We start from the raw sequence: 24154 nt of genomic DNA, 5'->3' as shown, positions 1-24154 counted from the left end.
TCGTCAAACTGTTGATGAGTCGGCGTGCATGGCAGTGTTATGTACTGTAATGTATGTAAGTGAAAACGGGTTTATTGAAAATTATACACGACAAAATAATTGGCCTTCAAAACATAAAAAAAGCAAAATATCCAATGTACATAGTGCCATTGTGAGAAAAAAACACACACAAGGCAAGCGATTTGGTATCAAAACTATTCACAAATACAGCTACAATATACACCGTTTCACACCCACAAATATACTGAGATCTTCACATTGTCCGCTAAGGTTGGGTTGGATTGTTTTTGTTTGGTTTTGAAGGATTTAAGAGGGGGGTTGATTGCTCTGTCGCTCAAAAACCCATCAATCCCTGTACTGAGGATTTCTCCAAATTCTGGAAAGTAATTGGTAATTTTGGTAAGTGTAGTAAGACAAAAATGAGAGTTACATGGTGACCCATGCTGATCAGCCACGCCGAGGATTAAGTATGGATGGTTTGTGTAGTATGTAGTCAAATGAAACTAAACTCAAAGTGTTTTTTACTTCTGAAACACAATGACTGCACTTATATACAGAACATCTGTTCTTAATCTAATTTTAATTATCAGCCTATTTAAATAATGGCAAAAGTCACATATATCTTATATATATATATATATATATATATATATATATATATATATATATATATATGATATCTTTTAATTTTTTTGCCTTAAACACCTCAAAGACGCTGACCACCTCTGCTACAATCACTTACATCCTGAAACACATTCAACAGAAGAATGACATTGAAAAATCCAAACAATAAAATTTACACAAAATTAGTTTAGGAGGCTGACAATATGCCAGCGCAGAAGCGTAATTGTGATGGTAAACATACAAGTAGAAGAGGAAGAAGTTAATGGCCCGTATGGCCATTAACTGGGAACAGGAGACTAAAAAATTATCAGATGTTTTTGTAACAGGATCTCCTGCGCCGCTTACAGGAATTTGCCTCGGTGAAGGATTTGAACTTCAAATGTGCCTTCCTTAAGATCACCGTGAACATGGCCGTATCATCAAACCGCATTTTTGGAATTGTGAGCCTGCGCGTCCTTCTTGCGGCGACAACGCCGAAGGAATGCCGTCTCGTCCCATTGGCTGGTTGAAAGCATGTAAGGGCCGTTGCAGACGCAGAGGATGGTCATCTCCTCCGCGTAGCTGAGGTTCTTCAGCAACTGAGGAGCAAGATGACAAAAGGTGACTTTCAGGTGCGGTGTGGAAAACAGTCAAACGTGAACCTGCTCACTTTGGGTGTGATGAAGAAATACTGTGACGTTCTTTCTTTGCAGGCAGTGCGGACCAGAATGTCGAAGACTCTCCTCTCATTGAGGGGATCCATTCCCTAAACAGGAGACCAAAATCTTTATGTGGAATTCTAACAAGGTTTCTGCAAGCATCAGAAATCTAACATGCCTTTTAATGCAGTGGAAGGAGTGCGTTTCTTTTCACATTAAGAGCAAATGAAATGGAACATTAAGCAATGTGTTGCTAAATTGTGTGATTCTTCTAAAATGCTGTATCCCTTCATTTTGTTATAGATGAGCTCTTTCATTAGTGACACGATTTTTCAGCAAACGTGCCAGAAATAAAACTGACAATGTTACACGATCTTTCTCCTGGAATTGCTAAATATACTGTAATATACCTGGAGATACTACTTAGTACTACCACTGCAGTGGATCCTCAAACAAACAAACATGCAAAAATCCTGTAAAAATAATTATTGAAGTAATTAAATGTTTATAACTTGTTGTTAATTAATGTCAATTAAAAGCCAGATTCTCCCCCATATGAGAATGGTTCGACCCAACTTGTCGATTGCCAACTCTCGTTACCTGTCAAGTTAATGATTTATTTTGTGAACAGATTTCACGATCACACGATCCCAAGAGAGGACACTTTGTGTTGAATATTTTTCTGTAGACAAATATTTATTTATAATCATTTCTTTTTCAGAACAGTGCTGAGACTGTGTTTATTATATTTGTGGACAAATATCTAAAAAATAAAATATATATATATATATATATATATATATATATATATATATATATATATATATATATATATATATATATATATATACACACACACACACACACACACACACACAGTGGGCCCCTGGTTTACGAACTCCCTGTTTTACGTACTTTTCATCTTACGAACGTGGACCGCGGCATTTTTTTTTTGTCCCTCTCTTACGCACAAACCTTTCGTCTTACGAACAATCCAACATGCCGGTCAGTGTGTCCGCAATATTTTTTTCGCTTTACTGCATCAACAAAAATAACTATTCTCGCATGTCACGGAAACGCCGATATGCTATTGGTCTTATAAGGTCACAGTCACGGTCTCAGTCACGGAGATGCCGATATGCTATTGGTCGATTAAGGTCACAGTCACGGTCTCAGTCACGGAGATGCCGATATGCTATTGGCCGGCGTTACGTCAATCAAAGAAATGCCGATATGCTATTGGCCGAACGCCTTCATCTAGCTTGATGGCACAGCTGGTCGGTGTGTTGTGAAGACTTTGCAAACTTTATCTGTTAGACATGGCTTCTAAAATTGCTAGTGGCGGTAAAGGAAGAAGTAAGAGGATGATGACAATAGAAACCAAGCAGGAGATAATAAAAAAATACGAAGGAGGCGCACGCATAGTTAACCTTGCTAGTGAGTATGGCCGTAACCGCTCTGCAATATGTACAATTCTCAATAACAAGGAAGCTATGAAAGCAAGCAAGTCTTCTAAGGGCAAGACTTTCCTTGCCAGGGGACGGACCTCGGTCAACAACAAAATGGAGAGGCTTCTATTATGGATTAAAGAGAAGGAAATCGCCGGTGATATGTTCCCGTTCAAGAAAAAAATAAAATAAATTCTGCGGGTTGGTCTCTGCTTCCCTCCGCCTCCAACATGAGTCAAGTCACGTCGCCCCAAAGGTAAATGTCATTTTTCCTTTGTATATTTATGTTATTAAATTTAACTGTACAGTAGATTATGTTACAAATTTTTAATATGTGTATAAAGTCGTGATGTTTTTACCTAAGGTTTTTGCACGCGATGCATGCATTCACTAACTAACATAGGTTCGGATTGCCCGTCATACGAGCAATTCCAGTTACGAGCCTAACCGCTGAAAAGATAAAGTTCGTAACACGGGGGCCCACTGTATTTCCAACCCCGACACAGACTTTGACAATGGGAGCGCCACAGCCCCACCTGGTGTAATAGATGTGCAATTTCACCACACAGCGCAAAAGCAAAGCCAGCTTCCTTGCTTAGGTGCCCAGCAGTTAATGCGAATGTTACCTGGTTGATCTCATCCACCACTCTGAAGGGGCAGCGGTTGAGCTCCTGCATGGCCATGAGGTACAACATGGTGGAGATGCTGCGCTCCCCTCCGCTCTGGTGGAACTGCGTCAGCTCATGCAGCTGGCTGCTTTCGTGGAACTTGACCCGAATGTTAATGCCATACTTGTCATATTCCTCCTATGGTGGAATGGTGAAAGCAATCAAATAAAAAGCAGACTTTGACATCAGTGCCAATTTACATAATCCATAAGCAAGCGATTATGTATGTATGATCAAATAGTGGCCAGAGTAGAGAACCTCTAGCGCCACAGCTACCGCTAACATTACAACCAGTACCGCTCCTCTCAGGCGTAACTAAAAGTGGGAGAATCACAGGCAAAAACTGAATGTGAGACCTCCTTATCGAAGTGCAAATCCACTTCTCCTGCACAATTCATGGCGCGGAAGAAATCACTGAACTTGTTGTTAATTTGTTCCACCAACTCTCTCAGGGGGTTGAGCCAGTTTTCTTTAGCCTGTGGAAAAACACACAAATACGCATATACGCTATTGACGTTAGGTTTTGTGTGAAATATCAAGATGAAATAGAGCGCACTTCAACGATTACAGGTGAATAAATACATAAACAAAAGTGGCTCTAGAGTTCAAGTTTTGGGGGCAAATGGACTCCCCCGAACAGTTCCGTTAGTTGCCTTCGAAATGTTAAAGGTAAAATAAAAAAAGTTATACACTGGAAATGAGAGCGCATATGAGGTTCATCTTGACATTTCAGCCAAAAGATGTCTGCGATTGTAACCAGTGGTGTACCTGTGCCATCTTCTGTCTGAAAGCAGTTAAGGCGGCATGCTTCTGGGTCAGATCTTGTTCCAGATTTTTTATTTCCTGCTCCCACTTCCTGCACTCCTCCACAACCTCAGACACAACAAAAATGGAGGCCGTACACATCACAACAAATGCTGTAGTGCAAGTAAACTTTGTTTCAAACTAGTATCTCCCTTTAAAGCCGATTCAACTTTTTTTTTCATGAAAAGAAATGGGACGCATGATGTAAAATTGATTTCAAAATGTTTTCTACAGCAATACCTTAGACAAAAAATTGCCGTCGTCTGAAAAATTATTGTAACTGTCTATATTAATATGAAGAGTTTAAACCAGTGGCTCGCAACCTTTTGTCAACGATGGATTGCTTGGAATGAAACAGAGAAGTGGTTCGAACGTCATCAGTGACATCGACCGAAGCAAGCTTCCGTATTAGGGCTGGCCTCACTAATTGTCCGTGCTCCTTCTGTTAATAAAATTTCAGTTTTATTCCAACCTGCTTTGAGGTCCTTTATAATAATATCCCTTGTCACGTAACAGGCATTAAACTGCTTTGTGTTCCAAGTAATTTGCTCTTAATTTGAAAAGCGAACCCTACTGTTCCAACAATGCGTTAAAACGTGTTAAATGAGAATGGCCCAGCAAATCTATTAAAATCTCACATACTGTACAATCTGAAGTGGATTCATTTACTCCCATTTGAGCACCACTGGTTTAAAACTGAAATAAATAAAAATAATTCATACTCATTTTATGGCATATTCCGCAGAAATAGATTTCTTAGTGATTTAGGTTCCCGCCAACATATAAAGCAAGCATGTCAGCCAAGAAGATTTCAGTATAGTTTTTAACACCAATGAAAGGAACTATTTTCCTAAGAGATAAGGATTTATCAGCCCCTGTGCCTGCAAACTTAAGCAACAAAGTCAATCTTTTTGCCGGATGATGTCTTACTTCCAAAAATATTTTTACAAGGGCGATGCTCTCCATTTAGGCACAACAAAACATCACCTAGTTTGTATCATTTACAAATAAATCCCACCCCCGCCCAGAATCTACTTGCCGTCGAGGATTCCCCACTTCTCGGATGTGATTGTCAAGTGTCCTCACCTTTTTACTGAGTCCGGGAAAGCACTCAGCTCTGGACCGCTCTTCATTCAACATGGTGTCCAACTCGTCCAGCGTGTCGGGCAACTTGCTGAAAGCCTGCATTCACAAAACAAGTCCAGTATTGCCACTGCACTCGCATGCCAATGCCGTGTCAGGTAGAATACATGGCGGACGGTGGGAAGCTGACATTATGGAGCTGTTCTGGTAAGGCCTCGTTCGGCTGCATCTTGCAGATTGATTTGGCTCTCATCAAGATTTCTTTGCACTGTTGCTTCAGCTGGACCGTACTCTCCTCCAAATGTTTGCATTTTTGCTGCCCAAAACACACACAGATCTCCATTAGTACCAAAGCAACGGAGGCGAAAGGTGGTGAGCAGATATTAGAGGGTCAAATATTCACAATGATGCCCTTCAGTTTGTTTGTGTCTTCTCTACAACAGTCCTCCAGCTTGGTCTTTTCTGCCAACAGCCCCGCCATGTCCAATGCCAGGTACACTTTTTCCATGGTCAACTTGACTCGGACCTGGAGATGGGCGAGAATGTGAGGGACAGCTGAGGTCAAAATGACAATTGGACAAAAACAAGGTACACCAGATAACCCAGAAGAATCTTAAAAATTAATATATTTTTGATAATTCATGTGTGGACTCTCCAAAACACAGTGGTGCATTTTTATCATAACCATTGACTTGATGGGAAATTGTATGACCTCAGTATCAGTATCAGCCAGTTGCTACGAGAGGATTCCAGTTCATTCTCGGGATTTCCTGATCCAATATTGATACAGGATATCGGCGTGATAACAGCCAAAAAAACAGTATTGAATGAGATCGATCTTGATTCACTATAATCATTATGACCAAATGATTTCTTTATTGTACAGTATTTCTATAATTTTATCAATGCAACGAAACATAATAAATATCACGATGGTAGTTAAACCTAAAGCACCATCATACAGCAGAGTAGTCCCATGGTGCGTCATTCTCATTAAGTAGCCTACTTAGTCATTTTGCTAGTAGGCTAATATACCTAATATAGACACTTAACACATGTGTTGGCATTCATTATACGGCTTACATAAGGCTTTACGTTTTTCTTTTTTGTTTCAATATGGTTCTTTCAACATCTGGGGTTACCGACCGCTGCCCACGTTCATGCGGCTTTACCTTCATCTGTGCCAAAAATGCAGTAACAACAGAGGTCTTCTTGGAATTTAGAGCACTTATTTTCTCTTTTGTTTCTGCCTCAATCTTCTTCAGGTCAATTCCACTTCTTTCCAGCTGCCTCAGTCTAAAGAACACAAAAATCGGACTGCAAATGAATGCTATATAAAGCAGTCTTTTTATGGTGTTATAAGTTACCGTATTATTATATATAATTATATGTCATATTTTATAGCACATAGTATTATTATCTTATTGAAGCTTTGATATTATTTTTAATATAATACTCAGATTACAGTAAAGTAAAGCACGAAAATGTTCAAGGAAGGCACTAGACAAATCCTTATTGAAACAGCTTATAAAGTAGCGCAGAAGCAAGAGGCTTGTGCCACAACAAAATGGATGAGAAAAAAATGAGTCAGGACTTCATTTAAAATGGTCAAATGAATAAATAAATCCATGAACAGAAACGCAAACGTTGAGCTACTGGCATTGCACTGCATCGCCCGCACACATATACACACACACACACAGAAAACAAACAACAACTAAAAAGATATTGTTTAAGCAAAAGTGCCTTAAAAGACAAGCGGGAAAATCATGGCTTGAAGTCCCAACATTACAGTAGCCCGTGGTAAATAAGGAACCAATGGATTTGCTCATACCTGTCTTGCTTGGTGCTGATTTTCTGCTCCAGTTGCCTCTTTTTGCCCTTTAATTCCGAGAGGTTTTTCTTTTCTGTCAACAGTTCATTGTCACGTCGATTCATTGCTGATGCATCGTTTTGCAAAATGTTCAACTGCTCGTCAATGCTCTGTAGCCTTGAATGGCAAGTCTGCGTAAAAGATGATGATCCAATGGATTTCGATATATTCATTTTTTTTACTACGCAAAATGCACCTGTTTTATACTTTGTTTGTTTTTTTTGTTTGTTTTTTTTCATCTCAGAAGGCAGCCATTATGTCAGTTGCTGTCAACTAAAAATGACATCACAGTTGTTTAGGCATCAGGTAGCGACCAATTACAACTTGCGTGTTTTCTGAATTGGGTCATGCGTCTTTTTTTTAAGATGAAACATGATTGGTGATTACTCAGGCTTCAACATCTATGATGTCCTTTTCAGACAACAGCAAGTGCAGCATGGTCGCCACCCCCAGATGGATGGCTTTTGCGGCTCATTTCATTTTACACAAGAGCAATATTAATCAGAATGCTGTGTTAAATTTAGTGGGGGTTCAGAATATATTACTGTAAAGGAAAAGGCTTTAGGTTGACCTCTACTTTCGGGTGCGTCTCACCTTTATCTGCCTCTCCACTTGCTGTTTCTGCTCAACGTCCACTGTGATGCTGAGGTACTTGGCCGCATACACTGCTGTGTTTTTGGTCGAGGTAATGTTTGAATATAAAGACTTCTTCACTGTGTACTTTTGGTCATTTGTGTACAGCACCCTGAGGTAGGGCTCCTCGAGAACCTGCAAAATGTGGGGGGAATTTAATTCTCTTTCCTGGATCTTATCTAAGAGGAATTTCAAAAGTAGTGTAAAGTTAATACCGTGTTTATCATGGCTTCGGTCTGCTCATTCCCGATGGGGATGTCATGCACTTTATACTGGTGACAAAGGTAACTCACCACTGCGTCTGGGGCTTCAAAAGTTTCTCGCAGATAGGTGAAGAACCCAAAACGCCTTCAAAAACAAACAGGAAATTTCAAAAATGCAAAAACCGATCTAGTGCAGAAATCCCTAATGTTGATGCTGGTGGTGGATATAATAGGTATACAGCAGTTTAATCATTACAAAAAAAATCTGTCCCCTGAAGAAACCCTAAAACCCCTTACACTATCGTGTATTTCTGTTCCGTGCAGAAAATCTATGGTTTAGCCTGCTTTCTAGATAATGTTATAATGTCCCTTCAAGTAGCCTGATCGGTGAAAAGAGTAACTACGCACACCTGCGCTACCTCAAACTTCAACAGGTTCAGAAACACTTGGAATGGGTAATTAAGTTGGCAACTTCCTAAAAGTGAACATGTAGGTAATACAAAAAAACGTCATACATCCGTCCATTAGCTACTGCTTTATCCAGGGTCGGGTCATGAGGGCAGCACCTTGAACAGGGAAGACCAGACTTCCCTCTCCCTGGCCACTTCGTCCAGCTCCTCCAAGACGATCCCCAGGCATTCCCAGACCAGCTAAGAGAGAGTCCCTTCAGGAGGCCTCGGTCGTCCCTGGGGCCTCTTCCCAGTGGGACATGCCAGGAACACCTCCCCGGGAAGCGTCCTAACCAGATGCCTGAGCCACCTCAACTGGCTCCTCTCAACGCGGATGAGCAGCGACCGAGCTACTCATCTCATTTGTAAGGGAGAGTCTGTACACCCTAAGGAGGAAACTCATTTTGGTTGCATGTCTCCCAGGAAGCTCCGGGATTTTGTTCTTTCAGTCATGAGGGGTAGGATCATAGATTGACCAGTAAATAGAGACCTTCGCTTTTCAGCTCATTGTTCTCTTCACCACGACAGACTGGTGCAGCATCCACATCACTGTCTGATTTGGATTTGGAGAGCTGATCTTCATTTCAGCCACTTTACACTCTGTTGCGAACCGCTCCAGTGAGAGTTGGAGGTCATGGTTCTTCAGGTTATATACATTGTGCTCAAAGGATTGTCCCTTCCTTTTGAGATGCATAAAAAAATAAACAGTCCCACCAAGATAACAAAACAGAATAAAAAAGAGATTTTCCTTTGTTTTGTCATGCATCGTTCTCTGCAATGTATAGGTCATTGTAATGAAGGCCCACCTTCATTATTTTTGTTACGCTCACCTCAAGGACTCAATAGGCCGCGATGGAGGAGATCTTGAGCACGTCTCTGCTGGAGCAATAATAGCATTGACTCGCAATTTCATCTTGTCACGCACCTGGAGTCAGACACATTTGCACAAAATGCATTAAATGAGTTTTAAACTTCATTGGTACTATACTTGCTTGGAAAAGGTACTGAACTATAATAATCTGAAGACAAATACTGTACTTTATTAATCCTCAATGGAGAAATTCAAAGTAGCCAGTAGCAGAAAGTACATCCATTCTAGGGCTGGGTACAAATTGGTGGTCGTTTATGAATTAGAGAATTGGCCATTAAAAAAAGAACACAGATTCTGAAGGTTTCCCCCATTCGGCTCAGATTGTGTCATAGAATATTGTCCTATCATATGATTATATATGATGATATGATTATGAAAATAATAAAATGATTGAAAACTCATTTTTTTAAAGTAAAGGAAAAAATATTTGGTTTGCTTGATTTTGAATCACTGCTGACCTACAGCCAATAAAAAGTTTTCATGCTAACATACCTTTATGAGACTTAACAAAAAACTATGATGATGTGAATAGCACTCTTTCCGTCATAATGTACGTGACTGAGCCCACTTGCCAAGCATGTGATCGAGATTGGCATTGGTATAAAATACATTTGGTAATCGAATGATGACCGGTATAAATGAGCTAAATGAATCTCTCTATCCTCACCTCTGCCATAAACATGTCCATGTCATCTTTCCTCTGGAACACAAAGGCCCTTAGGTCATTGAAAGAGATGTGGTTCTCCATGTATTTGGCAAAGCGGTGATCTTTCATATTGATCTGTTGAAGTCAAAGGTAAATACATACCAATTAGGGCTGGACAATTGAAAAATGCTGTTTAAGCGGATTCTGGATTTCAAAGTCCATCCCTGCTTATGCGCGCTTTTTTGCATCATGAAAATGGTTGGTGCAAATAGAGAGGAGATGGCTTACAAAAGCACATTCCATGTTGACGTTTTGGCAACTTCTTTGGTACAGAAGTGTGGTGTGGCCAATATGGAGTATAATGTTTTTCACTGGCAAAGTTATTTAAACATATTTGCAGGGTAGATTCTTAAAACATAACTTTCTTCTTTCTGTGTAATGCCACATGTCCTGTGGCATTATTGGGAGAAAAAATACCAATACTATTAGCATAAAAGTTCGAAAAACAATGTTAACATACGTAATGTAGGCCAAGTTTTATTAAAACATATTTATTTTTATGATGATAAATAGACTTGCAAATATGAACATAGTCGACGAAGAGTTTTCCAGTAAAAGGTTTTTACATTTTTCCGATGGTAGCTTCCCGCTTGTGTACTTTAACCCATGCACGGAATCTTTCACAAGTCCGACTCACCACGAGCATCAAGGGCTCATAGACATTTCCGCTGTAGAGGTGTCTGTTCTGCCTGAGCCACTGCACAGCCATGTATGTGTCCTTGTGGCGTCCACGCAGCTTGTCCTCTTTTACTGACATCATGTTGTTCATGTCACCGAGCTTTTTCTCCAACACTGCCAATCACCAGGGGAAAAAAAATAAAGCAAAAAGTCGACGTTCTCAGCATCACGCATCCTTGATACTTACTTCTCAACTCCGCGGACAGGTTGTCCCTCTGTCGGCACAGTTCAGCTTTTTCTTCTTCCAACTTGCCCCTCGCCAGTTGGATTTGCCGCAACTCTGCATTGACTTCACTGATCCTCGGCGTCACGTCGGGTTGGTTCTCAACTTCGGCGAGCCCAACTTTCAAGTCCTCGATCATTAGTTTGACGTTTCGGATGCGCTTTCTTTGATCCTCTTCTTCTGTCTGTTTTATTTTGAATTCCTGTTTGATATCTTCAATCTGTGCACAGAAGCAGTAACTTTTAACAATTTCAAAGGAAGTAAAAAAAAAATTCTTTATATTAATATGTTCAATGTGCCCCTACGAATTTAAACATGGCATTCTTATAAATAATATGCTCGCAGAAAAGAGTTAAGCAGAAAAGGCCACCTATTTTTATCCATCTCAGTGTGTTTATTTTGGCTTTTACTTCCACTTGCTGTCGACTGACAATGACATCACAGTGCCTGAAGAAAGTGTGTCCAAATGCTTTGACTTGATATTCACTCACCCCTTTTTGAATTTGATCCAACTGATCATGTTTTTGTTTGCATTTCAAGGAGGCTTCTTTGATGGCAGCATTCTGAAAAAATAAAAAAAAAGTTAATCACAGATCACCTGTTTTCTGGGTTCGGTCTTGTGATCCAAAATTGAGCGATGATTGGTTGTTACCTGGGCCACACATGTGACGTCATTTTCAGTCAACAGCAAGTGGCAAAATAATAACAAAAATAATAAACACAAATCAGCATAGGAGCATAGTATAGCCAGTGGAAGGAAACAGTTAACGAAAAAGGGCCATCTTGCTATAAAGACTAAAATTATCAATGAATTATCTCATTAAAATAATCAATCTTCTTGAGGTAGCTAACCCGCAGGTCTTTTATTACCAGAATGAAGACTGAGAGTTACAGTATCATCCGAAAATGTAAAAATGTAGTTGTATGGCAGTCTACTCCTGCAGTCATTGGTATAAATACTACAAAGAAAAAGATGAGCTCACGCCCACATGTGCTGTGAATTGCTTTGGAAAAATTGACAAAAGTCTTGGTGTCAGCACTGGCCCATCCATTGTGAGAATCCTCTGTGAATGGAGGAACGCTATTTCGAAAGAAAGCTGACTCTGGATAGATTGTGGTCGGACTTTAAGGTACAGTGACTTTATGTTATGTAAGATGGTGAAAGGAAAAAAAAACTTAAAAATTAAAAAGGGAAAGAAACAATACATGATTGTAGTTTAAACATGACCAAGACATAATTAGGATTTGTGTAAAATCCAAAATAGCTCACCTTTGCCTTCATTTGTTCGTCATTAGGCTTCAGTTGCTCTTCAATGGCCTGCAGCTTTGCCAACGTGGGCGCTTGGGACCGCTTGAGGACGGAGAGCTCTTTTTTAGCCTCGTCTCGTTCCTTCTTCGCTTTCTCAAGATCCTTGTGGGTGGTCTCATACTCCTATAAACAGAGGTAAACGGGCTTACATTCTTGAATGCACGTTTTTGTGGTATTCCTTAATAAAATATTTCAAAAGTTAAACTTAAAATGTTTAAATGCTTTTAACTTATTCACAACCACTGACAGTAATAGATGTCAAACATAATTAATAATAAATAACACACATCTCTACTGGGATGGCAATAAGTAAGTTACCTGTCACTGACAGCTATATCAGTCAAATTTGTAACAACTCGATTCCCAACCAACCCAGTCAAAATAAATCTTTGACATCTATAGCCGTCAACAATGGCAAATGAGCTAATTGTATTTTGTTTTTAACTGCATTTTGCATGGATGTTTGGTTAAGATGAAAAACACTTCATAACTACACTTGAATAATAATGCTTTTCATTCAATTACCGTTAATTCATATCTAAACTTCATAAATCCATTTTGAAATGTTTTCAAAAATTCCTCATATAAAATCCTATGGGAATTGAACTTTTCCAGCTGTTAGCAAGCCCACTCACCAACCAGGGTATCTTTTTCTCAAGCATCTCAATGGCATCTAGATGTCTCTGCTTCTCATAGTAGCGATTCTCGTCAATTTTGTTTGTCTCATACCTCTGTTTGGTTTTCTCCATGTAACTGGTTTTCTCCTTTATAACATTCTGAAAAGGAGCAACAACGATCGTGCAAAAAAATTAATAAATATGACACGTTTTGCTTTCATCTTTAAGAAGGGAAATTTAACGAGAACGTTATGCTGAACAAAACCACGGACGGCTCTGGTGTATGCGTTCACCTCCATTTCTCTTTCTTTGGTGCGAAAGTTTTTGAGCTCGCAGTGATACTCGTACAGCTGCGGGGGACCCACAGACTTCTCGGTTGCCTCCAGCAATTCGATTTTGGACATTTTGGCAAACTGCCCCACTTTTTCCTAGGGCAGAGAAATCAAAGGCATTTCAGGGAAGTCTGAAAAGACTGACACATGTTCCCTCCTAATTTCCGTTCAGAGAATCCAGACGGAAACATACCTGAGGCAGGAACTGGCAAAGGTTATTGACTTGAATTTGCAGCGCCTTTACTTCCTCCTCCACTGTTTTCTGGTTACACGTTTTTCCGTTCAGCCTCCACACTGACTGGTTCTTCTCCGCATGGATCTCTCGGTGAATTACTATATTCCCACCACTCTTAAACCTGAAAAAATATTTCTAATTAGGCACAGTCTCACCGTGAGATTTTAATAATGTTGCTATTTCTGAAGGGAAGTTGATTGAATTCAAATAACAACCAATAGTGTTAAATTTAAAGGAAGGCCGCATCATTTTAACACTCTGATTCCCATGAACATCTTATAACAACCATTTTGCATATATATATAGAGCTGAAACCTATGCTATGTCTATTTATAACCTATTTATTAATCGCCGACTTACTCGAATTTATGCTTGTTGAAATATTGAGAATTTCACTCTCTCAGCAGTAAGTATTCAGTTTCTGCGGTCCTCCATGTAAGCAGACTTATTATAGTTGTGTTGAATCAAAATAAAATGCTTGCAAAACATTTACTTTTACACTGGAAAGAATTTAACATTTTTGCTCTTTTTTTTCTAACGTGTTACGAACCAAACCAGCACTTTGTACTCAAAATAATTTTCAGATTTTGAATAGATGAATGAAAATTAATTTTTATATCAGTTTCATTGACACGTTAATCATTTATTAAAAATAATTGCTAGTTGCAGCCCTGCAGTATAAATATTCACAAGACTTCTTTTCATGAAACCTTTCTGCTTTTTCATAAAATCAAACAACAATTTTGTTGATAAACATTTATATTCTAAGACCCATACTATTTACGTGGCCACTGTTGCATCCATTATGTCTCAGCAAAACAGCAAGGGTAATTGTCTCCCACCCAAACGCGTAAAGACATCATTGAAAAGGTTAGGATTGCACTGCAATTCAAAGAAGTCAAAAGCTAGAAACCAAAACAAATGTCCACTACAGTAAGCACAAATGAATAGACTATCTCTGGAAGAAGTAACAAACTATTATTATGTGCTTAAAGTGTAGACACACTGCGTGACAACCAATCAAAGGTGTCCAATAATGCGGTATATTTCATTTAGCGATGTATTCAAGTGCACGGGACAATGGGACTGTTCGAAACTCAATGCTTTTTATAGATCGTGGTAGAATTTATTTCTTTTCTTTTTTTTTTTAAATGTCCAATAAGGGTGCTTAATCGTCACTATAAAAGGTGCAAGACTGGTAACTAAACTTCAGCACTGAATTCGGGGAAGGTATTTTCTCTCAAAGGTATGTATAAACGTTTAGCCTGCTAATTAGTATCATAGGCTTGATGACACAGTATTCATTCCAGAGGAAAAATAAAAAATAAAAAAACAACCTCTAATACAAATGAGCCAGTCCCCAAATGACCATGACTACAACGTCTAAAATCCCACCATGCAACAGACAACTTACAGTTCAATTTCAACAAATCCTTGGTTAGTTCCTTTTTTCACATAGCTCCCAACCTAGAAGACAAAGTTATCATTCATTACTGTGATTACATCCATAAAGAGCTTCATGAGCGTGTTGCAAAATACGTTTGGTGTAATGTAGTTGATTCTTTATTTAGATAGGTTTAAACTATCAAGCAGTGACTTTTGACCTTGTCGCCTCTTTCCAGTATTGCAGTCTTGCCTGCCAGGCTCAGGGAGATGGCGCACACAATGCTGGACTTGCCAGTTCCATTTGCTCCAATAACCATGTTCAGGTTTGGTCCAGGATGAACCACTGTGTAGTCGTACGTCCTGTAAGAACAGGAAAAATAGAGCTGACTGTTCCATAGGTAAAATAAACTGAAAAACAGAATGTTAAGATAATAATAAATAATTTCATGTGCGCTGATGACCTGGTCCTTGTTATAGCCCAAATAGTGCTGGTTCTCAACAGATGCTAAGGATGTGTTCTCACTATGGCATATATCATACTATCTATAACTCTAAAAAAAAAGAAGTCAAAAAATAATAGTTAAAAGGGCTGAGGATAGAAAACTAAGCTTTCCAACAATTTATTTATCAAAACGGTCCCCTTAAAATATGTGAAGAAACTGATGATCTGGGCCAAATCATCTCTGAGAACGTGATGGAATATAGGATATAAGGATATTTTTCAGCAGCGCCATAAAATATACTCTCAGGCTTATTTGCTGATTAGAAAGTTTTCTATGTGCTCTGATTATCTTAAATCCTCATTGTTCAGAACTTATATTACACCACTATTTAATGCTCAGTTGTGGTCCAACTATAAGCAATCAAGGCTACATAAGCTTAAAGTTGCCTACAATGATACACTGAGGCTTCTTTTTGGAGTTCCAAGATGGCATAGCGCAGTTTTTTTGTGTGTGAAAGAGTACCCACATTTTATGTGCTATTGAGACAGATGATTTTTAGCTTTATTAGTTAAGACAAAACAAAGAATCACGTAATACAAGCCTTGGTCGGCGCAGTGTAAAGCGGTTATAGATTTACCTGGCTCCTTCCTATCTCGTCGACTTAGTATCACCATATGTTCCGTCCCGACAACTTCGGTCACAAAATGCTTGCTATCGACCCCACGAGCTAAAAAGAAGTCTGAGGGATCAAGGGCATTTTCCATTCGCGCGCCAGTACTATGGAATGCCCTACCTATGGAAGTTTGCGCAGCCACCTCAGTAGAAATCTTTAAATCCCGACTAAAAACACATTTATATTCTAAAGCATTTAGTTAATTGAGCCTGTCTGCAGCTTTCTTCTACTTTCTTTTTTCCTGCCCCCCTCTTCCGGCCGGGAGAGGGGACTCTTATGGCGACGCGATCTCTGAGTCTTTCTCCGTCTCATGTGGTGTCCCGCAGGGGTCAGTACTTGGCCCCTTACTGTTCAACATCTACATGATTCCTCTCGGCGATATTATACGTAAACATGCTATTAGTTTTCATTGCTATGCTGATGATACCCAACTCTATATGCCCTTAGAAATAACGGATCCGTGCAAGTGCAGTAAACTGGAGGCTTGCCTTGCCGAGATTAAACAATGGATGTCTTCCAATTTTCTGCTTCTCAACCCTAATAAAACTGAGATGTTATTTATTGGCCCTGCTCATCATCAGCACCTGCTTAAGAATACCACGCTGAACCTAGAAAACTGTATTATTTCCCAAAGTAGTTCTGCAAAAAATCTCGGCGTGATATTTGACTCAACTCTCTCCTTTCGAACACATATTAATAACATGACAAGAACGGCGTTTTTTCACCTCCGCAATATAGCTAAAATTCGCCCTATTCTTTCTCTTAGCGATGCAGAAACATTAATTCATGCATTTGTTACGTCGCGCCTAGACTATTGCAACATTTTGTTTTCTGGCCTTCCCATGTCTCACATTAAAAGCCTGCAGTGTGTACAGAATGCAGCGGCGAGACTATTGACAAGGACGAGAAAGTTTGATCATATTACTCCGATTCTAGCTGACCTGCATTGGCTTCCAATACACGTGAGATGTGATTTTAAGGTGTTGTTAATTACTTATAAAATTTTACACGGTTTAGCTCCTTCCTATCTCGTCGACTTAGTATCACCTTATGTTCCGTCCCGACAACTTCGATCACAAAATGCCGGTTTGCTATCGACCCCACGGGCTAAAAAGAAGTCTGCGGGATCAAGGGCATTTTCCATTCGCGCGCCAGTACTATGGAATGCCCTACCTATGGAAGTTCGCGCAGCCACCTCGGTAGAAATCTTTAAATCCCGACTAAAAACACATCTATACTCAAAAGCATTTAGTTAAATTAGCCTGTCTGCAGCCTTCTTCTTTTTCTTCTTTTTTCCTGCCCCCCTCTTCCGGCCGGGAGAGGGGGCTAGCTAGATGGTGAGGGTTGACTTGACCGCCTCCATTGGGTCCTGCGCTGGTCGACCATCACGGGTTAGGAGTCTAGCCGTCTGCGGTCCACCTGGCTGGAATGCGGGATGGTTCCTGCCCAATGGCTTTGCCTGCTGTCAAGACATCACTGCACTATATAGCACAATATGTTTTCTGTAATTTATATTGTTTCTGTGTTCGGTACATGCAGCATCCACTTCAACCTGTGGGCCTGGAAGGGGGCTCCTCCCACCTGTGGTCCCTTCTGGAGGTTTCTGATTTTCCCCAAATTGGGGTTTTTTGAGTTTTTCCTTCCCCTTCTGGGAGCTTTGACAGGGGATGCTGTTGTGTACCTTACATTGAAAAGATGTCTCTGTATGACCTCTTTTCATTCTGTGAAGCCCTTTGAGACTTTGGTGATTTAGGGCTATATAAATAAAATTTGATTGATTGATTGATTGACTTGCATTGGCGCAATAATTGGTTTACAATTCAAATTGAATTAATACAGATTGATAGCTATTGTATTATCTTTGATTTGATTTCATGGATCTGCGTCTACAAGAATTAATGAAGGATGATGTCATGTAATGATATATTAAGTAGTCCACTTTGTGCTTTTCATCTGTCAATGCCTTTGCGGGGAGGGGGGGGGGGGGTGTACAGGTTTTACTAGTTTTCTGTAGACACTCGTAGTTGTAACTGCAATATAGCTAATTCCACTTTAAGTAGATTGTTTATTATAAATGAAGAACCATCAATTTAAAAAACAACAACGACAACAATCCCGTGGGACACAGATTGGAAAGTGGGACTTATTGAGCCAGTTGACATCAGAATGTTATTTTACGCAGAAAACCGGCAACTCGGTAACCAAGACACGATTCTTGGTGTTTTTGCTCAGTTGTAACATAGCCAATCACAAACCATGTTGGCTTTGTCGAAAGTGTTCCGTTCGTGAAGAGTAACTTACATGAAGTTTTTCATGGTGATGCGGAGTACCGCGCCGTCCACTAAGCCAGCCTTGACTTCACTCGGCTGACTGCCTGAGGGGACGCTGGCTGGTGAGCTTGGGTCGTCATGGCTGAGTCGAATTTTTTTCCGTGCATTCGCCATAATGGAGTGAGCGCGATCGTTTAAAACTGGATATGACAGTTCTTTCGTTTCTTCTTCGCTTGGTAATTACAAAGCAGTCGGGCAAATAATGTTTGGGTAATGTACTGACATCTACTGGCGTGGAGTATAGCTCAACAAAAACAGTACAGTACTTGTATAAAAAAAACAAGGTTTTACTCCATCCAGAGGCATTTCGTAAATTATATGTCACTGTAATATTTTGCAGTTTCAACTTTAACACTACTCCTAGATTTAGGAAGGTATCGTGTACATACATAATAATGATTCCCAAATAAGGGTAAAACAAAATTTAGTTACTTTCATCAGTTATAAAGTTTATATTTGATAACTATTTTTTTCATGTTCAGTTGATACCTTCATGGCACACTTTCCCATTGATATCAACTGCAAATGATATCAAATGTGCTTTACCGGACTTGCTACAAAATGTTTGAGAATTCTTCCTTCATACCTTAAGCATTTTTTCTCTAAAAAAAAAAAAAAATCACAAAAAAACAATAGCGATGCACATTGAATTTATTTGCAGGTAGAATGCTTTGTGTCAGTGTCGTGGTTTAACAGTCCACAACACGTCTCATGGAGCCAACAGTGGGGTGGAGGGCCCCCCACTCGGCATGGCGCCTGTATTCGCCTTTCTCCAGCAGGTACTGGCGTCCCCTGTAGTTGGGTTGCTCATAGAAGACCCAGATGCCATCTTGAACGTGAGCCGAGTGAACGTCCCGATAGCGCCAGCGGTCCTGCAGGTTCGCCTGGTCCTCGCTGAACTCCATCATTTGGCCGTCAAAATCTGCACGTTCATAGATGCGGATCCTGTGCCTACTTGGAGGCTGGAGCACAGATAGGGAACGTTAGAATGGCAAATGGAATTCTGACATTCTGTTCTGGCCACTTGAAACGGGCCTTATCGAAAGGTTTTGGAGCATGTGCCGCAGGCGGTAAAATTGTGGATGGCAGGACGAAAATGCCCTCCGGGCCATGGATTAGCCACCACTAATTTAAAAAATTTGCCCAGGGTCTAGGAGAACTCTTCTTTATTGTGAGACTTACGTGTCTAATCAAGCGGCAGGAACGGATGGTGTCGTTGAAGCCATTCCAGCTTTGGTAGTTTGGGTACTCGCCCTGCACCAGCACATACTGGTATCCCATGTACTGGGGTCTCTCGTAGAGCACCCAGGTGCCGCTTTCAATTCGAATGGAATTGCAGCGACTCAAGTGGGAGCTGAGCTCAGGACAGTCACTGGTGCATTCAAAGTAGCGGCCCTGGTAGTTCTTGTCTTCGTAGAAGAATATCTGCAAGGAGAAATTGGTTGGTGTTCACAAATTGTAATAAAAACTGATTTAGATTACGGTAGATCATTCTTTCTCAAGCAGTTTTCAATGATTTGTCCCCCACCTACTACCCATAGATAGCTGGGATAGGCACCAGCAAGCCTGTGGCCCTAATGAGGATAAGCGACTATAGAAAATGGATGGATGGATGGATTTACTGATACCTGCAGAAACCTGGTGAATATTTCACGTAAAACCCCTTGAAATGTATTAGAACTGCATTAAATTGTAACTTTATTGGTTTAAATCCAATGCAATGAAACATAATTCAGATCTGACGAGTAAGTAATTAAGTAGCATCACACGGAACACGTCACCACTTCATCAAAATCTTTTAAAAAAGCAAAAAAAGAAGACTTAAATGTGCACTACATGACTCCACAGAAATTACATCATCAAAAAATTGAACAATATCAAAGTTTCTTTTTTCAATTTATATCTAAGTTTGTTCTTGACCAGTTATCAAAATAGCTACTGTAACTTGAGCAAAATCTTGAAATTCCTTGTTGATTTGGATCCCTAGTAGTTTAATTCTAATAATATTGCAGGTAGTACAATTTCATTCTATTTACTTGTAAAGGATTTTATCATACAATATTTTTTGATTATTGTTTTGTAGAGGCCTGAGTACCAAACAAGCTTGCTCCAAAGACAGCAGAATTAAAATTACAATATTTCATTTAAAAAGTGTAATGGTGACGGCTGAGCTGAACAAATCAACGTATATAATGGTGTATTACTGGAATACAATATAACAAATACGTTTGAAAAAAATGCTAATTTATTCAAAATATTTTTTGCCTGAATTGTCTTGTAATTCTCAAATCATCCTTATACAGTATTCACAATATATAAAAACTGTTTTCCATTCCCTGTTTCATTGCGTTATGTTTTGTTGATAAAATGGCCATAAAGAACATAAATCTGAATCATCTTTGCATTAAAAATGAAATTTCAGTACACCATGTACTCACCTTGCTTGCAGGCTCCATGATCGCTTCCAATCATCCGAATGGACTCAAAAGCTTTTTTTGGCACAGCCTTACAGCGGCTTCACGTTTATATAAACCCTGATGAAATGCAATGCCAGTGGAACGATTGTCATGCAAATGAGCTGCCCATTAAGTTTGCTGCATGAGCTGAGCCTGCATTTGGCCTTTATATGTGTTGATATGGAAATTCTGAATGAAAGCAGTCTGACTCTGGAAAACATTTCAATTTCTTGCATAAAACTGTGCCAGCGTGACTACAGGAAAGTAGTGTCATTTTGTTGTTTATGACACTAATGCGTCACCTATATACAATATTACTTGTTGTGGCCTGACTGCACATGATTGATCTCTGTTGTACTTAAATAAGTAACAACAGACCTTTTCCACATCAATAAACCAAAACTCCTTTTCTGATAACAACAAGTGGGAAAACGATTATTTAGATAGCAACACAGTATTATTTTTTGTTGTTGTTGAGAAGCCATGACCTCTAGTTCCTCTGAACAATACAAACATGAAGCAAAAATAAGGCTTCAAACAGGACGTTACTTGGAGTCAGAAAAGCTTGACATTTGGCTCTGGTTGGAAAATGTGTAAAGAAAGCTTAGAATCTCAAAAAAAAAAGGAAAAATTAAGTTGGGGGGCGGGGCAACAATAGTACACCTCAAGTCTTGGATAGAATAGAGTGCCTTTATTGTCATTGTATAGTTTGTGTACAAATACATTGGCAACACCTTATCCAAATAGTTTTGGTTGTATCCTATGTGATACAAGTTGCATTGTTTCTCTTCAACAAAATTTTTAAAAAGTTTAAAATTATCTTCCCAATTTCATACAATGTGCTACTAGGCTCCATTTGTTTACATAAGTATATCATGTAAGGCAGACGTTTTGCATTTTAATTCTGAGATGGTGTTATGTATGTTATATGCTAGCTAAAATGAATGCAAAACTTTGATTATGTGTGTGTGTTTCACTTGTTTTCATAAAAAATGCGAGGGCGAATTGAAAACAAAAATCGAAAATTTTATCTTGGGGGGAAAAAAATTTGAGATTTTATTTTTAGGCAAGTCAAGTCAAATGTATTTGTATAGCCAATAATCACCAAAAAGTCTCAGCAGGCTTCACAAGTGAAAAGAAATAACAGAAAACATCACAAATAAACATTATCTTCTGACCATACAAAGAGCATGGAAAAAGTAAAAAACAAAAAACAATTAAACAGAAAAAAAAACCTTGAGAAGGGACAGCAAATGGGGGGGTGGGAGGGGCCTTTCAGGCTCAACAGGCTGAAATAAATGGAGAGTGCTAAGATAAAACATTTTGCCACAATGAACAATAAGTTCCCATTTTGAAGAGGACATAATGCAGGGAGATGACTGAGTGCAGTGCCTTATGGGTAAAATTAAACTTTGGAAATATATTTGTATTTCTAGGCATATTTAATGTTTATCTCCAGAAAATATGTTCTGTAACTTCATCTGTTTGATTTCCTTCTCATGAATTGAAAGGTTGTGTCACTAATGACTTTAATGTGTGTGCTTGTTGGTGTGTGCTGGTTGATAGTGGGTTAGTTGGTACGCATGGGGGTCTTTTCTTATTAGACAAATGTGCATTCATATCATTAATACAGGAACAAAATTAAAGGTTGAGAGTTGTGAGTCAAATGCCGTACAAAATTATTATAAACAAAAACTGTATCAAAGTTTACCAAGCCTACAGTAACGAATCTGAACGAGCCCCATAAAACAAAAACAAAAAACAACAACAAAAAACAACCAGACAAAAAAAAAAAAACAATAAGAGAGCAAAGAGAGTGGATCAGTTGATGATTTTATTGATGCATTGGGAGAAGACACTAAAACTCTGTGACCCTACGGAAGGAGCCGATACCGGGAGAGGAGGCGGCCCAGTCGGCGTGCTGCCGATACTCGCCCTGCTCCAGAAGGTACTGATGCCCCCTGTAGTTAGGGAGGTCGTAGAAGACCCAGGCGCCGTCGCTCACCACGCAGGAGTAGGCCTCGCGCACCTTGTAGGCATCGTACAGTGAGGGGCAGTCGTCGGTGCACTCCACCATCTGGCCGCCAAAGTTTGGCCGCTCATACAGCCTCAGCTTCCATGCATTTCCATAAACCTGACAATTCCCAACATGTAAACAACATAATAGTTCTGATCATCTTCGAAAAAGTTATTCTTCACATTGTTTTTCTTAGATGTCAGGGCAACTCTGTCAGCCAGTAAACGTACCGTATACAAAGATTGTCCTTTAAGGTTGTTGTTTGCAACCTTTTTCGATGATGTAGCACTTGCGAAATATTTGTTTTAGCCAAGTAGCTCCAGACTAACTCAATGCATTGCTAGAAAATTTTCCATCCATACAAAACTTATTAGAACAAGTTAGAGGCATATAACGTTTTGCAAATGAGTCACTGTGATAAAGTTAAGCAATTTGTTGCTTCATGCTCCACTCACTTTGCACCTGATTTGAAAATGTGCTGTTTTCCTGAGAGCATAAAAAAGCATTATCAGCATCCCAAATACCTGCAGAAACCTTAAAAGGAATGATGATTTTGGTGAAGGAAGTTGCTCATAAAAACTAGTTGCCAATCAAGCCGGCTGACTTCTTTTTGTTCTATGAGACTGCATCAGCAAAGTCTTTAAGCGTCACCTACTCAAAGCTTAAAAAAACGACATCGACTGGGTGTTTGAAGTTTTTGAAGAATTCAAATAAGAACGCTTACGTTCTTGATGGTGCGGCAGGATTTGACGCTGTCGCTAAAGGCCATCCACTGCTGGTTGTCAGCGTATTCGCCCGGGTAGAGGATGTACTGGAAGCCCTTGTAGTTGGGCCTCTCGTAGATCACCCACACGCCACTCTCCACTCGAATGGAGCTGCAGCGGGTGAAGTAGGAGTGCAGGTCCGCGCAGTCGCTGCTGCAGTTATAGCAGCGGCCCTGGAACTTCTTCTCCTCGTAGAAGGTGATCTTGAGCAAAGAGAGCGGAGCGACATTGAATCTTTGGAGTCGAGGAATGAATATGTATAGCAAGAAGAAACTGGTACAAGGATGAATAAATTCACTAACAGGAAGTCAAATGTTCTAATGAGTTTCATCTCACCTTGCCCATGTTGATGCTCAGCAACGCTCGGTCCTTACTGAAGCCCCGTCAAAGTATTTATCTATAAACAAAATGTGCAGAGTGAGGCGAGTCTTTGATATACAGATGAGGTGGATTTACATATCAGCAAAATGGGCTTTTGTTCCTGTGTGATGATGAGCGGCTATCAAACGTGTGCTGGAACAAGTGAGGGCAGCCGTGCCCCTTGATGGATGGAGAGGGGGGCATGGTGGTTGGCAGAAAAATCTTTTGTTTGCTGAGTAGTCACACACGATAAATTGCTGTCAATGGAACAAAAACAAACTGGAAGTTGCAAACATGCCGCAAACATCGCTTGTGTTTGCTGAGTTGCGTG

General features: G+C 39.8%; 3 protein-coding genes across 3 annotated transcripts; all 3 read right to left on the bottom strand.

The window, feature by feature from the left end:
• Positions 1 to 18: 18 nt before the first annotated feature.
• Positions 19 to 18376, bottom strand: smc5 (structural maintenance of chromosomes 5). The gene is made up of 24 exons (XM_088441115.1): positions 18198 to 18376; positions 14999 to 15140; positions 14809 to 14861; positions 13353 to 13515; positions 13121 to 13255; positions 12846 to 12986; positions 12172 to 12333; positions 11393 to 11464; positions 10866 to 11121; positions 10638 to 10792; positions 9962 to 10075; positions 9254 to 9348; positions 7987 to 8119; positions 7733 to 7906; positions 7100 to 7269; positions 6438 to 6561; positions 5669 to 5791; positions 5456 to 5581; positions 5269 to 5364; positions 4147 to 4251; positions 3735 to 3854; positions 3337 to 3516; positions 1274 to 1369; positions 19 to 1202 (listed from the first exon to the last, which is right to left on the bottom strand). Exons 1-24 carry the CDS (start codon positions 18338 to 18340, stop codon positions 1044 to 1046), a joined length of 3237 nt encoding a protein of 1078 aa, XP_088297241.1. The 5' UTR covers positions 18341 to 18376; the 3' UTR covers positions 19 to 1043.
• A 483-nt stretch (positions 18377 to 18859) lies between these two features.
• LOC148427348 (gamma-crystallin M2-like) lies at positions 18860 to 20805 on the bottom strand. The gene is made up of 3 exons (XM_088405538.1): positions 20665 to 20805; positions 19409 to 19651; positions 18860 to 19188 (listed from the first exon to the last, which is right to left on the bottom strand). Exons 1-3 carry the CDS (start codon positions 20680 to 20682, stop codon positions 18916 to 18918), a joined length of 534 nt encoding a protein of 177 aa, XP_088261664.1. The 5' UTR covers positions 20683 to 20805; the 3' UTR covers positions 18860 to 18915.
• A 1698-nt stretch (positions 20806 to 22503) lies between these two features.
• LOC148427347 (gamma-crystallin M2-like) lies at positions 22504 to 23962 on the bottom strand. The gene is made up of 3 exons (XM_088405550.1): positions 23800 to 23962; positions 23424 to 23666; positions 22504 to 22816 (listed from the first exon to the last, which is right to left on the bottom strand). The coding sequence occupies exons 1-3, from the start codon at positions 23806 to 23808 to the stop codon at positions 22541 to 22543; spliced, it is 528 nt and encodes a 175-aa protein (XP_088261676.1). The 5' UTR covers positions 23809 to 23962; the 3' UTR covers positions 22504 to 22540.
• Between the last annotated feature and the right edge of the window lie 192 nt (positions 23963 to 24154).

Source organism: Hippichthys cyanospilos, chromosome 2 (assembly GCF_059441005.1).
Source record: "Hippichthys cyanospilos isolate Australia breed blue-spotted pipefish chromosome 2, RoL_Hcya_1.0, whole genome shotgun sequence".
In the NCBI taxonomy this organism is placed as follows: domain Eukaryota; kingdom Metazoa; phylum Chordata; class Actinopteri; order Syngnathiformes; family Syngnathidae; genus Hippichthys; species Hippichthys cyanospilos.
Note: the sequence above shows the minus strand (reverse complement) of the source record. Positions and strands in the feature narration are given on the sequence as shown.